General features: G+C 49.1%; 8 protein-coding genes across 8 annotated transcripts; 4 read left to right on the top strand and 4 right to left on the bottom strand.

The window, feature by feature from the left end:
* Nucleotides 1-269: 269 nt before the first annotated feature.
* Nucleotides 270-940, bottom strand: L228DRAFT_127217 (hypothetical protein). Its single transcript, XM_018329062.1, has one exon. The coding sequence runs from the start codon at nucleotides 740-742 to the stop codon at nucleotides 305-307; it is 438 nt and encodes a 145-aa protein (XP_018188047.1). The 5' UTR covers nucleotides 743-940; the 3' UTR covers nucleotides 270-304.
* L228DRAFT_238443 (RNA-binding domain-containing protein) lies at nucleotides 741-2613 on the top strand (the record flags this gene model as incomplete). Its single annotated transcript, XM_018331046.1, has 7 exons — nucleotides 741-792; nucleotides 939-1067; nucleotides 1148-1153; nucleotides 1224-1381; nucleotides 1844-1968; nucleotides 2024-2120; nucleotides 2200-2613. The coding sequence occupies 7 exons, from the start codon at nucleotides 741-743 to the stop codon at nucleotides 2611-2613; spliced, it is 981 nt and encodes a 326-aa protein (XP_018188048.1).
* A 1374-nt stretch (nucleotides 2614-3987) lies between these two features.
* L228DRAFT_210334 (HEC/Ndc80p family protein) lies at nucleotides 3988-6782 on the bottom strand (the record flags this gene model as incomplete). The annotated part of the gene is made up of 4 exons (XM_018329849.1): nucleotides 3988-4405; nucleotides 4573-4703; nucleotides 4815-6656; nucleotides 6738-6782. 4 exons carry the CDS (start codon nucleotides 6780-6782, stop codon nucleotides 3988-3990), a joined length of 2436 nt encoding a protein of 811 aa, XP_018188049.1.
* A 457-nt stretch (nucleotides 6783-7239) lies between these two features.
* On the top strand, nucleotides 7240-8894 carry L228DRAFT_246797 (hypothetical protein). The gene is made up of 5 exons (XM_018332499.1): nucleotides 7240-7390; nucleotides 7439-7445; nucleotides 7506-7776; nucleotides 7836-7920; nucleotides 7973-8894. The coding sequence occupies exons 1-5, from the start codon at nucleotides 7361-7363 to the stop codon at nucleotides 8702-8704; spliced, it is 1125 nt and encodes a 374-aa protein (XP_018188050.1). The 5' UTR covers nucleotides 7240-7360; the 3' UTR covers nucleotides 8705-8894.
* Nucleotides 8895-9198: 304 nt separating this feature from the next.
* On the top strand, nucleotides 9199-10841 carry L228DRAFT_246800 (hypothetical protein). The gene is made up of 2 exons (XM_018332500.1): nucleotides 9199-9253; nucleotides 9477-10841. Exons 1-2 carry the CDS (start codon nucleotides 9213-9215, stop codon nucleotides 10732-10734), a joined length of 1299 nt encoding a protein of 432 aa, XP_018188051.1. The 5' UTR covers nucleotides 9199-9212; the 3' UTR covers nucleotides 10735-10841.
* Nucleotides 10842-11201: 360 nt separating this feature from the next.
* L228DRAFT_238447 (hypothetical protein) lies at nucleotides 11202-12101 on the bottom strand (the record flags this gene model as incomplete). Its single annotated transcript, XM_018331047.1, has 1 exon — nucleotides 11202-12101. The coding sequence occupies one exon, from the start codon at nucleotides 12099-12101 to the stop codon at nucleotides 11202-11204; it is 900 nt and encodes a 299-aa protein (XP_018188052.1).
* Nucleotides 12102-13222: 1121 nt separating this feature from the next.
* L228DRAFT_282609 (hypothetical protein) lies at nucleotides 13223-14251 on the top strand. The gene is made up of 2 exons (XM_018336025.1): nucleotides 13223-13463; nucleotides 13549-14251. The coding sequence occupies exons 1-2, from the start codon at nucleotides 13398-13400 to the stop codon at nucleotides 13837-13839; spliced, it is 357 nt and encodes a 118-aa protein (XP_018188053.1). The 5' UTR covers nucleotides 13223-13397; the 3' UTR covers nucleotides 13840-14251.
* Nucleotides 14252-14586: 335 nt separating this feature from the next.
* L228DRAFT_210734 (hypothetical protein) lies at nucleotides 14587-18902 on the bottom strand (the record flags this gene model as incomplete). Its single annotated transcript, XM_018329864.1, has 3 exons — nucleotides 14587-18582; nucleotides 18636-18747; nucleotides 18835-18902. The coding sequence occupies 3 exons, from the start codon at nucleotides 18900-18902 to the stop codon at nucleotides 14587-14589; spliced, it is 4176 nt and encodes a 1391-aa protein (XP_018188054.1).
* Between the last annotated feature and the right edge of the window lie 118 nt (nucleotides 18903-19020).

The following is a 19020-nucleotide window of genomic DNA, read 5'->3' on the forward strand; positions in this document are numbered from 1 at the left end:
GTGGTGAAGTAAGTGAAATACTGGCCCCAAGCGTTAGGCTGAAAAGGGAATGTTTGGTTCTGTGGTTTTGGCGGACCGAGGCGAAGCGCCCGAGGGGAAAGGGAACCAACCGATGATTGTCATTGGGGGCTTTATTAAGGGTAAAAGAAGCTCCAGGTTTGGCTAAGGGAAAGGTCACAAGGGTTAAGTTACGGGTACTGTAATGTTAGGTATCCCTAGTATAATAGCTTGGAACACGGGGAAGAAAGGAACATGGGCCACAGAGCAGACCAACAACAACCACGAACCACACCCTGACCCCCGTTCAAACAACGTTGCCTCCTCCTCCTCCTCCACCTCCTCCTCCTCCACTTGGGCCTCCTCCATCCACCTGATCGAGCCAAGAATCTGCTCGCTCGCTCTCTTTTCCTCTTTTCTTTAAATCCTTTTCCTTCTTTGTCTTCATCTGTCCGCTTATCGCTTTTTTGCTCCTATCCCCGTCCGACCATCTCATCTCATCGCATCGCCTCCTTCCCCCCCCCGCCCCGTCGCTGTTTTGTCTCGTAAGGTTCCTTGTTCCACCAACCTTGAGCTCGAACCAGCTTTTCCCTGTTTGATGTACCAGGACTGAACCTCTTCTTGGTCTCACACATACACGTACCTTTGAGAGAAGCTCTGGCCTCTCCCTGCTGCTCGCTGGAGTGCCTATTGCTCGTCGTTTCAATCTGAGCAGCGAATCATTACCCCAAGGATTGCCCATCATGACGGAGGTCTCATCCACTCGCCTCTATCTTGGGAATTTGCCCCGCAACGGTATGCTTGGCCCTCCAGGACCTTACCTTTCTGCCTGAGGACGCTCGGCTCGCAACAGTTGTGTCTCAGGACTTCTTACCATGGACCCGGATAAGACAAAACCGCATTTTCGTGGCTATCCGTCACTGACGTTGACGACCGTGTAGCGACCAAAAACGATGTGGAAAACCACTTTGCCACTCATGGCACCGGAAAGATTACCGAGATCAAGCTCATGAATGGATTTGGCTTCATTGAGTATGAAGATGCTTTGGATGCTCGTGACGTGGTTCCTGGTAAGATCTTGTCCGTTCTAATTTCTCTCTTGACGAATTCGAACATTGTTTTTGCTAACCACATGCTGTTCCCTATCTAGCCTTCCGTGCGTTGCTTCTTCCATTCCCGGACAATTGGTTACCCTTCTCCCCTCTAATATATGCTGCTCGTTATAGATGGAACCGATTTCATGGGTGAACGTCTGACTGTTCAGTTCGCTCGCGGTTCGCGCCCCCGCGACCCCTATGCTCCTCATGAACGCAGCGCTCCTCGACCAAGGCGGACGCAGTATCGCATGCAAATCTCCGGACTTCCGATCGACACCAGTTGGCAGGTTAGCTCTCTCCGTATTCTTTAGAAATCTTTGGACATTTGGATCCCCCATCTTTGCTCTTCCTTTTTCCGACCCCGGCCTGTCCAACGTCTCCCGGTTGTGGCTCTCCACGCGCATATCGCTTTCCGAAATGGCGCAGAGAAATACGTCAATGGCATCCTTCTGTCACACTCTAGCTTTTGGCTTGGAGGTTTCTGCTGCCATGTACCTGGCAGGACAGAAGAGGAGCAGCGATACTGCACAGAGCATACGCTGTGCCTTGTTTCTGAGCACAATTTCTGGAGACACTATCCTAAATGACCGTGCGGGGGTCTGTACTTCTGGAGATTATTCGAGTGGACTGGACGAGACCTATCATCTTTCCACCTCCCTTTTGGTTTTTCACTTGAATTGAATGCCCAGCTCCATGGCCTTGGCTTAACCTTTTTATTTTCTTTCTCCTGGATATGAGATTCACTCAAGAGCATGCACAACCACGAAACCGGACATGGACTTATGCGGAACCTGCAGGACCTGAAAGACTTTGCCCGGCAATCTGGCCTCGACGTGGTCTACTCGGAGACTGGCCGCGACCGTGATGGGAGAGGGTAAACTGACTTCTACGCCATGACATGACAAGCTCCTCACTGACATTTGCCCAAGCTTTGTGGAATACGAGAATGGAGCAGACCTGAGGACCGCCGTGGAAAAGCTCGACAATCATGACTTCAAGGGCGCTCGTGTTCACTGCGTGGCTGATGTAAGTTTCTCTCCGGTTTCAACCCCCCTTCAAAGCTTGAACGTTGTGCACTTACGTGGATTTTCCCCTCGAACTGCAGATTCAAGAGCAGCGTCCTGCGCGTGACCGTTACCGGTCTCGTTCACCCTCTGGAGCTCGCCGCGGCGCGGCCCCTGTTGCAGATGACTACTACGACCGCAGGGCTCCTCGAGGATTCAGCCCACCGCCTCGGCGTTATGACTACCGTGAGCGTTCTCCAGGCCCTCGTCGTGACTATTACTATGACCCTCGCGACCGGTACCCGCGATCTCCTCCTTCGCGCCCTCGAGGTCCGCCGGAAGATTATCCTGCTGTGCGCCGCCCGTACCCGGATGATCCCTATGCGCCACGCCGCTACGAGCCCGACCCTTATATGAATGGCCATGCTCGGCCGTACGATAGGCCGCCTTCTCCTCGACGACCTAGGTCTCCCAGAGGCGGATATGACGCGTATGATCGCAGGGCCTACTGGTAACCGCTCCTCTTATTTTCTATTCGTCTTGTTTTGCAAGAGCTGCACAGTGGAGGTTGTCGGTGAAATCCGGGTGGAACATTGACTTACTTTATTAGAATCCGCACCCGACTCGACTGAGTTTCCCTTGTGTGTGAAGAATACGAGACCGGGTTCTGATTTGGTGGTCCAATAGGAGTGAAGTGATCGATGACATGAATACGTGGTTTGGAATGACATGAGAAGAATGCATTGCCAAGATAAGAGAAGAGCCCGAAAATTGAGGCAAATCATTGCAGAGTGAAATTCCTTTTCGATATGAGATTGTTATCTTTTCTACCATTTCATACTCTGAGCATGAAAATCATTGGTGGCGGACTGAATCACTTTTTTTTTTACATGTTCTGGTCTGCGTCATTTCCTTGCCTTTGTTGTCCTTTTCTGTTCATCACATTGAGGCCTAGTAACGTTTCGAGTCATTGTCATCGTCGTTGTTTCACCAAACCCTACATGACCATTTCCATTTTTCCTTTTTACCCTCCCTCTCACTCCCTCTTTCTCTTTATCTCTTTTCCCATCTCTTTTCATCAATGTACATCAAATGATGGAATTCGTTCTGCCTGCCTGGCTCTGCTTTTAGCATACGCATCATCATCATCATCATCATCACGTTTTTATAGGCAGCAGCAGCAGCAGCCGCAGTAACATTAACATGATTAGCATTATTGTTATTATTAAGTTTTTTTTTTTTTTCAAACCACCGAATCAATTGGCTGGCCAGTTGTCAGTTTTTTTATTATTCCTTGTCACAATGTTCGCAATTCTTGCCAACAATTTCCACATACGAAAATAAAGTCAAGTCCAAGGGTCCAAGATGATCAAAAGATGTAAACTCCGTCACGTAGTCTCATTTCCTTAAATGGCTTTATCGACCAATCCACTATCAACTATCATTCTTAAATCCCAACCCGTTTGGTTATTCCACACACACATTACGCAGGGTATCAATTGATGTTTTCCACATCATATCATATCATGGGTGACAAAAAACGGCGCAATATATCAAAAAGACAAAAACAAAAGGTAACAGAAAAAAGTAACAGAAAAAAGGGGAAAGAAAAAAAGGGGGAAAGACAAAAGTAACAGAAAAAAGAAGGGGACTAAATAAACGCCATTCTTAGTCCTGGATGTACCGCAGCGCAGCGCAAACGCAAGACAAGACAGAGACCAAGAAAAAACGGGGAATTTGGAGTGTGCTTATACTAAACAAATCCCAACACATCAAAGAGCGGCGCAAGAGGAAGCGAGAAGATGAAAAAAGGGTACCAAAGGACAAAAGGACAAATAGACAAAAGGACAAAAGGACAAAAGGACAGACATGTGCAACAGACTCTCAGCTTAGTATCCTTCTTCATCGGGATCATATCCCGCACGGCTATACTCGTACGCTGCCGTCGCTGCTGCCGCTAGGTCTTCATTCTCGTCGTTGTCGTCGTTGTCGTCGTCATCGCCGCCGGCGCCGGCTGTCGGTTGCGCATCTCCACCACCTCCGAAGACGTCGTCATCGTCATCGAGACCGTAAGCATTAGGATCAGCATCAGCGTCACGGTAACCGTCGGGATTGGTATTGGCGTAAGTGTAATTGTCTTCTTCAGCGCCCAATTCTGCCTCGACTTCTTCTGCGACGAAGCCTTCAAAGTCCTCGAGGCTTTTTTGGACGTGAACTTTGAATTTGATGACGTCGTTGAGCAGACGCTCGGTTTCGGTGTGGAGTTCTTCACGGAGCGAGTTGGCGCGGAGAGTGAGTTGTTCGTATCTTTGAAAGAAGGATGTTAGTATCAACTCGTTTTTCCACCCTTTTCAAAATTGTAACAAGAAGCGTGATCTGAGAAAGGGGGAAAAGGGAAACCCCCCCCCTCAAAAAAAAAGAAAAAAAAACCACACAAGCAAAATACCCATGTGGGGGAAAAAAAATTGACGTACTCAATATTGGTATTCATTTCGCGCTGCTCCATGAGCTGGATGCTTTCAGACAAAATGGCTCTCATCTTGGCGAGTTCTTTTTCCATCTTCTCAATTTGTGCATCGCTGGCGAGTTTTTGAGTAGTGGTGACCTAAACGTTTCGATAAGGTGAGATGAATTAGCCTTGACGTTCTTTCATATCGTTTTGCAAGAAAAGAGCACGGAATGGCTTGGAGAAAGAAAAGGGGGCATCAGGTCTCACCTCCTTGGTCTTTTCGAATTCTTCTTCTGCGGCGCGAACTCGGTGTTCGAGTGCCTCGACTTCGCTGCGCTTGTCATCAATCGTCTCCTTGATCTTGTCCAGCAGGTCATGGTTATTCAGATCTTGCTCGAGCGCGACGTTCCGCCGGTCACTAATGTCCTTCTTCAATGAGCCGAGATTACTTCTGACTGCTCCTCGCAGGTCCAGGTTGAGCAGCTGGTGAGGCTGATAGCCGGTGGTGGCGTCTGCGAGTAAGCGATCACCATCAGACACACCGTGTGAGCTGCCTCCTGTGGGGGAAGAAGAAAAATTTGGACCGTCATTAATGGTCAGGCTGAGCTCGTAGTTTTCGCCCTTTGCATTTGGCGCTGACGAGGGGACAATGCCGACTTGATAGGCGAGGGAGTTGTACTTTTCCACGACGCGTTCGAGCTCGTCCAGTCGTCGTACAGCTTCGTATTCTCGTTCAGCGGCCTTGGCCTTGGCTTCTTCGAGCCGTATAGCTGCGTTTTCGACGCCCTTTTGAAGCCGCTCCCGCTCCGAGTTCATGCGGTCGATATCCTGGGTTGTGATGCCTTGTCTGTCCACTGCGGCGTGCAAGCCGGCCTTCTCTTCTTCAGCTTGTTGGAGTTCGAGTTCGGCCTTTTCGAGCTCGTCGCTAAGAAGCTTGATGCGTGATTCGTATTTTTCGGCTTTCGCCTCCATGCTGGCGTTGTATTGTTCAAATTTACCCTTGTCGGTCTCCAAGATCTTGAAATGTTTGTCGAGCTTGGCAATGTCCGGAGCTGATCTTTCCATTTCCTCAATTTGCTCCAAGAGGTTCTTATTCTCCGCTTCGAGCACTGCCAGCTCCTCCAGATATTTGGAGTTTGAATTGTCGAATTCCGCAGCCATTGCCTCAACATGCGGCACGAGTAATCGATCCGCGTCTTCGTCGTCGTCATCCTCGCCGACCTGGAGCCAGTCATGGTATGCGCCGCTCAGGAAGCGAAAGATGATTCGATCTCCGCTAATGTCAACCCCGGCTTCAGCGCATGCATCATCATAGACCCCCATGTCGTAGCGCTCTAGCATCTGTGCTAGTTGCATCATCCAGTGGAGCAGGCCAAGGAAGGTCGACCAATTTTGACCACCTACGGCAGCAATTTGCGATTTCGTAATGCTCTTTTCAAAGGGGTATCGAAGTTGTTTGAGAATCGGAGGCACTTCCTGGTCAATGTTCTTCTGAAACCGGTAGCTAGGGTCGATGCGGTGATACAGCCATTGGAACATGTAATTGAAATCTTTTTGTGTCGGCGATTTCATCGTGTTGTGTGTAAGTGAATGCTTCATCTCCATTTCAAAATTGTATTGCGTCAAGTAGTCCATCAACTCCTGTCCCAGGCGCGCTTGGTAGGATCGATCTTTGAGCGGTCGCGGGTCGCGGGGCACACCGGCAGGGACCGGTCCAGACTGGAAGAAGCTTTGATGCGCAAAGGGGCCTACTGCTCCAGAAGGTCGCGAATACACGCTGCTACGGCGCTGAGCCTGCTGCTGCGCGGGTGTTTGTGTCACGCTGGGAGGCGCATAGCTTTTTCGACCCCCGCCAATATTCTGGAACATTTGTGATGAACTACGCTTCACCGCAGACATGCCCAGATCAGCGGCCAGATTTCCGCCAGAGGATGAGCGTGAAAAGATCGGTTGGTTTGGTCGGCCGGGCGCGAGGGACATGCGAGAGCCTGAAGTGGACCGGCCAACTGTGCCAGTAAACTGAGGTTGCGGTATGCCGATAGATGAGGCACGTTTGAGCGCCGAGGCGGGCTGGGGAATATTAGAGTTGAAGTTGATGCCTCCGAGAGTCTAGTATCAAAATTATCATTAGCAAACCATGAACGCTGGCAATCGTGCCAAGGAAACTTTTTATCCCTGCAATCAACATACCTCTCGGGGCCGGCGCACGCTGAAAAGCCCCGTATCTTGCGACATGGTTGCCGAAGACAGGCTCCTTCCCACCGGATGAAATACTCGAGTTATTCAAGGGCGATTGTAAGTAGTTGCTCGAATTGTGCTCTGTGCGTTTGCCGTGGAAGCGTTCGGACGGTTGTGGTAGTGGAGTTGATGACAGTTGATGGCGGGTGCGTTGTCGGTCGTGTGTTGATGTAAACAAACCCTGATGCGCTATGATTGGTCGGCTGGTCTATCTAAGCAACCATTTAAAATTGTCTGCAAAATATAGTAATTTGTGCATAGAGATTATCAGGATCAATTGAATTATATAGATTTTAATTTTTCAAATATATTTACCATGCTATTCAATATAAATGATCAGAATGATTGAAAGTCACGAGACCGGCGGAATGACAGATGCCTCGGCTCACCGACCACCGTCATTTTGGGAGGAAACCGACCCCCGACGGCTCCATTATCGCAATTCATTATCAACCTTAAGCTTTCAATCTCGACTCTTGCTCTGTCCAGACACTGCTCAGATTTTGAATATTGGAGAAATAATTTCATTCTGAGCCGACTACTCCATTGACTGGCATTTTTGCCAGACCACCATCATGATTCGCGAGGACCTTATTGAATCTGCGGTTAGTAATTAACTTCACGTGCGCCGAATATTGCTAATGACCCATTAGGTTTCTTGTGAGTACCAGAGCGCCCCTTGCTAAGCAACCACATTATATCTGACTTTATGAATCAAAGTCCTGCAGGATCCCGGAGTCGCGGCGTCGCCCATTGAGAGGCGGATATCCTTTCTCCAATCAAAGAATCTCACGTCGGAAGAGATCGCCGAAGCCCTCGCTCGCACGGGTGAAGACCCTTCGACAATACCGCCACCTACAGATGCAAGTTCTACTTCATCTGCATCCGGAAATGCATACCAGAATCAGCAGGTGATACGACGGCAGCAGCCGCCACCGCAATGGGGACATGGAGGCTATCCGAACGGTTTTTGGCAGCCGCCTCCGCCTGAGTAAGTGCACAGCCTACTCGCACCGATCAACGGAGCTTTGGACTCATACGAGATTACAGGGTTCCGCGCAGGGACTGGCGAGACTGGTTTATCATGGCTACCGTGATGGGTGGAGTGTCCTATGGCCTCTATGTTATCGCAAAGGTATGGTGGCTACGACCCTGGTTTATTTGGCGGTAGACTAATCTAGTTGAAGCGTTATATCTACCCTTTGATTGCACCCCCAACACCACCACAGCTAGAGCAGGACAAAGCCTCCATTGACGCCTCATTCGAGAAGGCGTTTGCGCTATTAGACCAACTCGGCTCAGACACCGAGGCACTCAAAGCAGCAGAGCAAGCACGAACGGACAGGCTAGATTCCGCATTATCAGAAGTTGAAACAGTCATCTCCGAGCTGAAAGCTGCGAGTAGACGACGAGAAGATGAAGGCGACAGAATTAACCGGGAGGTGAAGAGCCTCAGGACGATGATTCCCAAAGCAATGGAGGCGCAAAAGGTCAATACAGACACCAGATTACAGGAGCTGAGCACCGAGCTGATGAGTTTGAAAACTCTCATCGGTAACCGCCTTGGTGGAAGCTCTGTCGGTGCTAAATCACCCGGCGTCAACATGTTTGGTCCTCAGGGAACTGCGAGTGTAAATGGCAGTGGCTTCAATACCCCAGGTCAGGCCACTCCATCCGTTTCGGCCGGTGGAGTGAGCTCAGTGCAAGGAACAGGCGGCAGCAGCATCTCTCAACCCGCGGCCCCAGCCGCGGCAACAAAACCTGAATCATCCAGCCCCTTTCCCCTAGGCTCTCTCGGAGCCAAGGCATCAATCCCCGCTTGGCAGATGGCTGCCGCAAACAAGAACAAGCCTGCCACGGATACTCCAGTAAACGGAACCGAAAGCAACACACCTGACGAAGCTTCAGGAAGCTCGTAGGAGCAAGCTTAGGATATCATTACTTGTTTTAAAGTCAATTCTTCTCTGATATGCTTTGGAAGCGTCCGAACATGGTCAATTCGAAATTTCTTGCATTCTTTGCCCAAGAGACCGGGTTATCACGAACCTGCTATTGTACTGTATTTTACTTCAATAATATATCTCTGCCATATTAATTCCAAATAACTTCTCAATTTTCATTAGACTATCAAGGATTGGTTGATTTTATGCTCACTGTTTCGCATCCCATGTAGCTCATCCATACTCGGATGTCCTCACAGTCTAGATATATGACGTCGGTAAATAAGCGTCGCCTTATCTCCGGACCCTTCATAAACACCACACTCATTACTCCAGATATTATCCCTCCAACCCCAACCTACCATGAACAATAATTGATTCCCACTACCTACTACACTTGTCCCGCCCGAAAATGACAACGACCGCAGAGATCCAAGCATGTCTGCGCTTCCTCTCGCAGGACGCCAAGGTGCCACTAGCCACGGCCATGGCCAAGATGCCTGACCTCCGCAAAGCTGGCTTGACAAGGTACCAATTCTCCATTTTATAACCCCTCTAACTTGTAGACTTTCATTCTATCCTAATTTATTCTATTCAACTCCTCCATATGTAAATATACATAAGCTCCATTTCACTCCACGCCTTTGAATCGTTTCGCATCTCTCTTCTACCCTTACAATGCCAGAAACGAGGAGCAAAAATGAAACACACAGAAGATCTCTACTGACACTGCTATGATCCCGCCCTGAAGCCCCACAACCATCTCTTCATCATCTTCTAACAACAACCTGTCCGTGTTGCAAAACATATTCAACAATGACGAGAAACTCGCCAAGCAGATCCTCAACGCCGCAAAGCGCGTCTCGAAGAAACGAAGCGCACCAACCGCCACTGAATCTTCAAATAATGATGCTACACCATCTAGCGGCGCTTCCCACGGGCAGAAACGCAGGAAAACCAGCGCGTCCACCTTCTCTTCGTCGATATCTGGGAACCTACCGGGCCTCGAAAAAGAGGAGCAAGAAGACGCGCTGCGACTGCCCGAGATGCCAACCTCTATGACCGAAGAAGAGCTCTCGAACACAATACTGCACACGAACCGCGCACCGCTTGTGCTTGCATTTGCAGTGGTACTGCTGAAATACACCATGCCTGAACAACCGCTGTCGAGTCGGCTGAGCCTTGCGCAGGCCTACGTGAGCATAAGCAGTCGTAGTCGGGCGGTGAGCTTGGGACTGGAATCGGGAAAGAGCGCGGAAGAGGAAGGGTGGGGACAGGGACAGCCGGTGGTGAGAGTCATGGGGAAGGATATTTGTGTGTTGCGCAGATGGGATTATGAGACTGACAGTAGCGGCCTTGGAAAAAGTACGTCCGACAATGGTGCTGGCGAAGAGACAAAACAGAACGAGGAGGAGTCTGGTTTGCACAGTGGTGATAATGCGTCTCAAAAGGAACAGAATGCTTCATTGGACAGCTCATCAGGGCCCGCGCACGAAAGCCAGCATCAGGAGCAGGAGCAGGACCAGAACCGGGCACCCGCGTTATGGGGGCTAGATCTAGAAGCGCTCAAAGCGTCAAACACCAAGCCCGGTGGCACGGCCACCAGAGACAGAGGCAAAGGCAGTATTACTTATGGACATTTACCGATATACACGCCTCAGTCTGCGAGAGATTACTTGCTCCGGTCATTTGCCAGCGGAGCACATGCCAAAGGCTCTACCGCTACTACGGGGTCTCCGAGAGAAGGGCAATCGAGAGCACAACGAAAGGGACAAGGACAAGCATCTGCAGCTGCCGCCGAAAAGGAGCGCAATTTGGGTCTTCTGCTAAAGGCGCTTGATCTGCTATATGCATCATGGGCACCAGTCATGTCTGCCGAGGAGCTGGATCGCAAGTCCTGGCCGTGGTACGCGCAGGTACGGCCGGCTGTAGAGCACGGGGTTGCGGGCTGGGGCGGGAAAAATGAAGTCAAACTTGGAGATATATTAGCCTTACGGCGAAGAACTTGATTATATTGGTGCTAGACGATGGCGCCACTGGATGAAAGCGTATTTGTTGTTTTAATGTTGATACCCAGACAGTTCATATAAATGACGCCTTGTTCCCCGTGGAAAAACAAAATGATCTGAATGAGCAAAATAATCGGGCTACGAAGCTTATGATATTCTTGGAGTATAGCCCCTTTTCCTGACGCCTCTTTCGTTATAATTCGTGTTGTGGCTCGTGGGTTCGTCTTATATTTAAACGCAGGATAAGAGAAGTAATTATGCAGTGAGCCCGATAATTTATGCAACGCTAGACCTGGGTTATGACTTTGGGGAAATCATCGGAGTCCATTAGCATTAGAACCATCCAATGGCAATAGCGGACAGCAGTGTCAAGGGAAATGCTAGCAAAGAATTGTCTTGATCAGTGATTGGAAGGGTAAACCGGTAGCAACGTTTCGGAAGCCTGGTAGTCTGGGTTATGGTGGATATTATGATGACTGCGCCGCCCCAGAAAACAAACGACTAAGTAGACCTTGCTGGCGGCCGGGAGCTCCGCGTATACTCATGCGCGGGAACGGATCGACCGCAGGACATTCCTTGGGCGGGTCATTTTCCGGCAATGTTACCACGTCATCAGGGGAAATAAGCCGAATAATGTCGGCGGCAGCCTCTACTTTAAAGTCCTGCTTGCGGCAGCAGAGACGTAAGTCGGACGCAAACCGGGGGAGCTTGAAGACGACGTCTTTGAAAAATTCATTGTCACCCAAATGGTGCTGCAAATACCGATCGACACAGTACGAGACTAGGGTGTCTTTTATGGCGTCGTCTTGGAGAACGGAGCTGCTGTAGACAAGACGGATAGCTTCACAAAGACCGGGTGGAGGGTGCGGATGGCTGCATGATTCTTCAAGGGTTCCAGAAAAGCGCCACCGCGCCATTTTCTGCAGTGCGTTTATGTCCAGAATGAAGCCCAGTCGGCACATTTCCACATGCAATGAGAGTGAGTCCGGGAAATCTGCATCCTCGTCGTCGTCCTCATCTGAGAGACCGGATATTTCCACATACGTCTCCGTAGCATCAGCACACAGTCCAGTGTCTGCTACAGCGGCGTCTTCGACATTATTTAAGTAATCTCCAGTGTACAGATATCGCAAGAGACCTTCAGCCGCGAGAGGGCTTTCGGTACTGAGCTCGAGACGGGCATTGCCTGATTTTTCCTCCTCAAAAGCGCCAGCGAGCAGAGGACATCGCTGGCTGAGTATATCTTGGTTGAGATTGTGGAAAGGAAAGGTGATGCTCTGCTGGTCATGTTTGCTTGGCGCTGTGATGTTGAACACGATAGTCGCGTTTCCAGCAGGGAAATTATTCAAGAATCTTGGCCCTGGCATTCTTGTGTCAAAGTCTTAAAAGAACCCAAGTGTGTAGACGGACAGCAGGCTGTCAAAAGCCTCTCAGAAGATTGAGTGCCGAGTGCGGTAGTATGCAGTAGCTGAACTGCACATGCTCAGGATCAGAGACGGAAAGGAGGGTCTGTCCAAGAGAGTCTCGCCTCTGAGCTTCTGCAAAGTGTAAAGCATCCGGGTTAGCTAGGAGAAATGTATCCAAAGTGATAGAGAATCAAAAGTTTTAAAAGGCCCATGTAGAATGGTAGATTGTGCTCTAGCTATTCCCAGGCCAGATATTGCTGGCGTTAAGAGTCAGCAAAGCACATGATTTACCTGCCGTGCGGCTATGTTGAACATGCTAGGAGGGCATTGCATGGCGAACTGGGAGCAAGGCTGTTAGGCAGCCATGCCAGTCGCCCAGTCGGGCGAGGACAGAGTCACGCTCGGGATGTGCAGGCTTGATGCCTGGAATGCTGAAAAGCTTTGATTCGTGGATTTGCATTGCATGGTCTTGCCCTGAGCAAACGCGCTGAAAGATTCAACCCTTATAAGCTCAAATGCGCCGTTTGTATGGCTGTAACAGGGTATAGATGCTTCTCCCCCGAACCCGCTGCCATTTATGCAAATTGTACCAGGATTCCATCTGGCGGCGTCTCTGGAACGTCTGTGATGTCGGACGTCGAGTGTTTCTTATCCATTGTTGTGAACTGTATTGTTCTTCTGCATTGTACCTTGTAGCATTATATGATGCGCGTGATCATGTGAAAGTTGTCGCGTTTCATTGTCATATAGTGAGTCTTGGTCTTCCGGAAGCTGTTTAGCTTACAGGTATAAACCTACCTATTATGTTAAATGTTTTGTTTGTGCCCCTTTGAGAGTGTTGATCAACAATACTTCGCAGCGGTCAATCATGGCATTTTCTTCAACGCTTACTCCAGATATAAGAAACCTGTGCCATGGTAAAATCACGGAATAGCTCATGTCGGCTTGCGTTGATATGCTGACGTTCCATTGCTGAGCCCTTGTTTGTTCATAGTGGGTTGACTAAGAACTGTTGAGTTCCTTCCTTCGGAGGTCGCTCGGATGCGGGAGAAGAACACACCACTTGTCAGCGATTATGTACAGTTTCACTCAACTTTCCCGATTGCTTGTTTGATTTTCCAAAGAACGTTGTTTTCTCCAGTTCCGTTACTTCTATTAAGTTTCATAAAAGAAGAATTTACGTCAATTGAGGTTAGAATATAAGTGCCGGTGAATAAGCTTGCTCCACTACTTCCCATCAACCCTCAAAAGGCCACAATGGCGTGGCTCTCGATCCTGCCGGCCCATCTCAACACAGTCGAGGGATGGCTAGTCCGTTTATTTGTGAGTGCTGCGCTCAGAGCGTCCTTTAGGATAGCGCTTCTACGCAGGATTTTTGCTAATTGTACCTCTTCTGCTGCTTAATTAGATACTATTCGCATTGTTAACCATCGGACCATGGGCGATCCTCCTTGTTTACGATGTTCTTCTCTACATCTGGCGATCTGCAGCCTACGAGGTACCGGTCGTTGGAGGCCGAGCGCATGGAAGAAGGCGGCCAAGAGCACCTAGCTTGACGGAACGGCCAAGTGGACGGCCTCGCCGCTTCAGCCTGAGCCAGACTATTTCTTCAACGGCTGAGTCGTCAGAGAACACTGATAACTTGAGGAAGAGACCGAATCCACAAACGAGCGACCAATCCAATAATAGCGTTCATTAGCGGCGAGCGACAAGAGGACAGAGCATTCTTATAAGTTTATTTAAAGCTGCATCGGCGTTCAAAAGAGACGCGTTGGGACATTTTAGGGTTGGCATCATGCATTGTATTCAGAGTCATAGACATTTGCTCGCTGCTTCACCACTGCTAGAAATCAATAACTACAATCACGAAAAATAACGAGGGAAATTGTGTTATATTAATTTTCTGCCACTCTCATAGCTACGTCTGATGATATTAGGGAAGTGCGTATTTTATCTGACCAAGAAAGGAGAACCGGCCCTTGAAAGGAATGAGTATCTAGAAGACAGCGCAAAGAAAATGCGGCCAATCCCATTGGTAGCAGACATGAAACAATTCCCGACGGCTGAGAAAAGTAGGATGAAGTTAAAATAGAATGAAAGCACTCTGACATATCAAACAAACACTGGGTATCTAGCTAAAGTGCCATACTGATGGAATTGCCGAAAGCGGGCGGAATACGCTCAGGTGCCAAAAAAACGCCTCCAATGAGTTTAGAATAAACCGAAAAGTAAAAAGGAAAAAATATATGTGAGTAATGTAATCGCAATGTCAGCGACGCTGCCTTCCGCTTTCCAGACTGAGATCCAATGACCAGAGTGAGTCCCAAAGGTGAGATTTTAATCTTTCCGCTGGACGAGATTGTGCCTCTCCTGTAGGCGCCGGCGATGCTCTTGATATTGACTCATTTCGAACTTCCGCCTAGTATCCGTCAGTTCGGTTGGCTGGTCAAGGACCCCACAGAAGATCGTTTCGAACCTCTTGAATGCCACCACCTCCCTTTGCAGCTGTTTCCAAAGTGTCAGGATCCCTCGACGATGCATTGTCTGCCTGGGGTCCACCCAAAGTATTTCCTCTCGAAGGTTCCGCTGAGCTTGGACCAGCGGCTGAGATAGGCGCAATGACACTTCTCTTTGACGTTGAACTACTTCGTCGGCTATCAAGGCTCTTGCTTAGGGTCTTGGTAACACCCCCGCTGATTGCTGGCTTCTTGATCCCGATACTTCCCTTGGCATCGACATGAGCGCTGGCCACCGTGCTTTTGCCCAGCCCTGGAGTTGTTGGGGCACCAGGTTTCTCCTCATACGCATCGAGTAGATACCACCTCAATCCGTCCGATAGCTCGAAAGGGTTTTCATCATCAAATGAAATGGCACCTTCACTAGTCTCCCCAATTGATCGTCGGTCGCTACCAGCAGTTGTAGAGGTCGCAGCGCCGCCCATCGATTTGGAGAGATCGACAATTCGCTCCTCAACTCGAGATATGCGCGCAAGAAGCCAGTCACGGCTGCTCAATTTATGCGAATCCTGTTCTCGCAAGAAATAATGAGGCGCTCCAACATTAAAAGCAGCCCAGGGTCTTGTGGCTTGATTCCTTGTTGGCAAGAAGAGAGCAAGGTCACCTTCCTTGAACGAACGAAACGCAATCTTTCCATGCGCTTCCGCCTGAGCCCGATGAGCCTTGTCGCGATAAGACCGTGTTTCTCTTTGCCATTTTCGAGCCAAGTGCTCAGTCTCTTTGATACGCTTCGTTATAACCTCTGAAAATACGATGAGATCAAATCTGTCAATTGATTGGAGGAAAGCCTGGAATTGAGTTGATTCATCTTGCGCGTCTTCAGCTTGCATCCAAGCTAGCAGATCAAGCTCTCCTTCGTCCTGCCATGGCAGCATTGCGGGTATTGACCTAGACAGACTAGGATTCCTGGAAGCCTCCAAGTCGTTTGTAGAAGCGGCGGCGCTTGAACTTCTCGGGACTCTTTGGATAACAATGGAATTGTCGCGACGTGTGACAGAAAATCCAAGAGATTCAAGCAGTTGACCCAAGCGTTCATTGTGCGAGTAAAGTCGCTGAGATAGATGTTTTGCACGTGAAGTGCGACCATTAAGTCGTGACTTCAAGAGATGCAGTTGCTGATTACCTTCCTCGGCCCTTCTTCGCCAGAGACTAGTCTCCTCATTGAGATGCACGCTGTGCGCTTCTGCCACGGCAAGCTTCTCGGACAAATCAGCGACCTTCTGTTCCTCTGCAAGAATCCTGGCTTTCAGTGTTTCTGAGCCTGTCTCGCCATCCGCGAATTTCGAACGGAGATTTTGCAATTCGTTGCGCTCATCCTCCAGGCAGGCGGAGAGAGATGAAGTCCGTGCTTGCTCTTCAGCCAGTCGATCTTGAGCCTCAAAATGAACTTGAATTTCCTTGTCGAGTTTCTCCGAAAGAGAATCTCTTTCTGCTTCAGCCTTGCAAATTCGCTCCTGGTACATTTCTGAGTCTTGACGAACCATCGACAAGTCTGTTTCGAGACCCCTAATAGAAGCGACCGCTCGCTCTGCGAGTCGTGAGACCTCGTTCAGAATAGCGGCGAAGCCTGCGGGTGCTCTATCTTTTGGAGTAAGGCATTCAAAAGTCTCTTGGAGAACCGACAGATGTTGCTCATAATCGCGTAAATTGTCGCTAACCTGATTTTGAAGCTCGTCTGCTTGGGCACGAAGGCGGGTCATTGCTTCGACAATCGATCCATTTTCTACCTTGAGCCTTTCAGCCTCCTTTTGCTGCGAATCAATCTGCTTCTGCATTTCTTTGGCCTGATCGATTGCTCCTTGTTGAGCCTCATCAACAGCCATCTCGAGTGATCTGTATCTCTGATCTACTCCAGATCTAGCGTTATCGCGGCTGCCGAGAGCTCTGTCTAGCTCGTCTTCGAGCTCCTCATTTCTATGCTTCAGCTTACGTAGCTCTTCATTCAGTAGCTTCCGCTCGTCAGAGAATTCACGCTGCTGCGCCTCTAAATTTCCCAGCAAATCATTCTTGATCGAGGTTGCCTCCTCGATGCGGGCCTTGATGTGCTGTTCCGCCTCGGTTCTTGCGTTGGCTTCTTTACGTAGTTCTCCGTGGTGTTCACGTTCCGCCAGCAATTCAGCTTCCAAATTCAATATTCGCTGCAGCAGTGCTTTATCTTCGGGGACTTGATTCGCTGAAAATCTGCGGGAAGAGACCGAAGATCGACGCGAAAACGCATCTTGCGGCCGCGTTGAGTTGCCAATATTTTGACTAAAATTGTGCAACTGCTGTTCTGGATTCGGGCTGCTCGATGCTTGGAACAAGTTACCACTGGCATTGCGGCTAATATGGCTTTGTCGATGAAGTAAATCTTCTAACTTCCGCACTCGACTTTCAGAGCCCTTCAATTTCTCTTCAAGTTTAAGCTTTTCTTCTCTTAAACCTCTGATGTTATTGGTATCTCCACGCATTAGCATGGAGCCTTTTCCAAAGTCATGAACACTACCCATCTTGAAGGCTTTTGCTACCTTCGTCTGTTGCCGCGTTGGGCGATCAAGGCTATTAGCTGCTTGTGACAACTCCTTCACGGTTTCTTCCATATCTCCAAGATGTTGTAGCTCCTCAATATATAAATTGACATCTTCGCGGGAAGTCGATGGCCACCCTGTATCTTCATCCCCTTGAAGGTTCAGCTCGACGCCGATTGGTCTGCCACTAGTGATGTCGGTAGAGATGAAGCCGTCCATGCTTTTAAGCCACTTCCTCCTGCGTCTTTCCTCCTCCTCCTTAAAGGAGGCAATTTCCTCTGCCAGAGCAGATGAATCAATCTTGATTTTCTCAGACCATTCGCTACGACGCACGGCCTCGATTAAAACGGCACCGTACGTGAGAGGCAACCGGGAGAGCTGGGTGAGATATTCAAGAGCAGAAACTCCATCAGGGGTGAGATCCAAAGACGATAACTGAGAGTGAACATTTGCAAGCATGGATTCAATGGCTGAGATAGTCTGCATTTGACGAATAGTCGATTCTGTTAGTGCATTCTTGTGCTCAACCGCTTGGCGCAGCATATGACCAATCTCAACAGCCGATTCAGACAGAGAGGGCAAATAGTTTCGCGTGTGGAGAAGAGCCATCTTGGATGCCTGTGAAATTGTTTTTGATGATGCTTGAAGCCCCAACACATGTTCATAATCCGACGAGACCTTTCTTGTAACCACTTCCACATCCTCGATCAATCGTACTGACTCTTCGGCAATCTCGAAAACTGAGTTGGAAGATGCCTTGCTCACGGTCTCGTGCAGTTCTTGACTTTCGGATTGGATGAGTTCGACAACGACCCCTAACTCGACGATGCGTTTGTTGAAGCGATCAATGATTGTTGAACTCAGTGATCCTGCTTTCTTGGCGGCGTCGGCATTAATAAAATCGACTAGTGTAATGATGTCCTGATCCCCAGACTTGGCCGACCTCTCTTCATCTCCCGGTGCATCGCGACCAAGGATGACCCTCTGAAAGCCTCCTTTTGCATGAATTTGCTCTAATTTAGACAAAGTAGACTCCCAGCCTTCAATGACTTCGCGATGATTACGTAGCAGATCTTCAGCCCACGCCTTGGCATCAGCATATTTCTGCTGCAAGCTTCGAACGTGCGAATGAAGGTTGTCAACTCCGACATTTATCCCGCGGTAGATGATGCTACTCCTCTCCCGTTGCTCGTGAATAGAATTTGTCATAGAAGTACATTTGTTGAGAAGGTCCACGGTCCAGTCCCTCCGCTCTTTGAACAGATTTTTCCAGGCCTGAAGGTCATTCTGATTGGCAAGTCGATCTGGGGGGTTCGTAGGGGAAAATGGAGATGGAACTATGGTGGACGGGATTGAAGGCCCAGGAGATCCTTTTGGGGCCGTCGCAATATACTGCCGGTCGTATACGAATATTTCTTTCTAGATAACTTGTAAGCTAATCTTCCGACCTACGTGGACGGGACTAATCATACTTCTGTGAGGAGAGTTTGGAGCTTGACCTGTTTACCGCGAGAGCTCATTAAAATTTGGTTCTGCGGCTGAACCGGCGCATTTTTGGATATCCATGTTTGCAAAGCATCGAAACTGTGTTGAGTATTAGCAGTCAGAGATTCAGACCTTGTGATAATGGAATAAGCTTGAGCGGATATACAAAGCAACAGGATAACTCACGAAGTAAATGATACCGGATCGGCTTGTAGACGATCGCCTGTGTGAGCAATATATATCTGCAGCGACATCACCTCCTTTTGCTGCAGCTCCTTCAACAAAATGCCTATGATGACCTCCCAGTCACTTAACGACCGATGGAGTTTGAAACTGTAACCTGTAACTTAGATAGCTGGGAGATCAAATGAC

Source organism: Xylona heveae, assembly GCF_001619985.1.
Source record: "Xylona heveae TC161 unplaced genomic scaffold L228scaffold_5, whole genome shotgun sequence".
NCBI classification, from domain to species: domain Eukaryota; kingdom Fungi; phylum Ascomycota; class Xylonomycetes; order Xylonales; family Xylonaceae; genus Xylona; species Xylona heveae.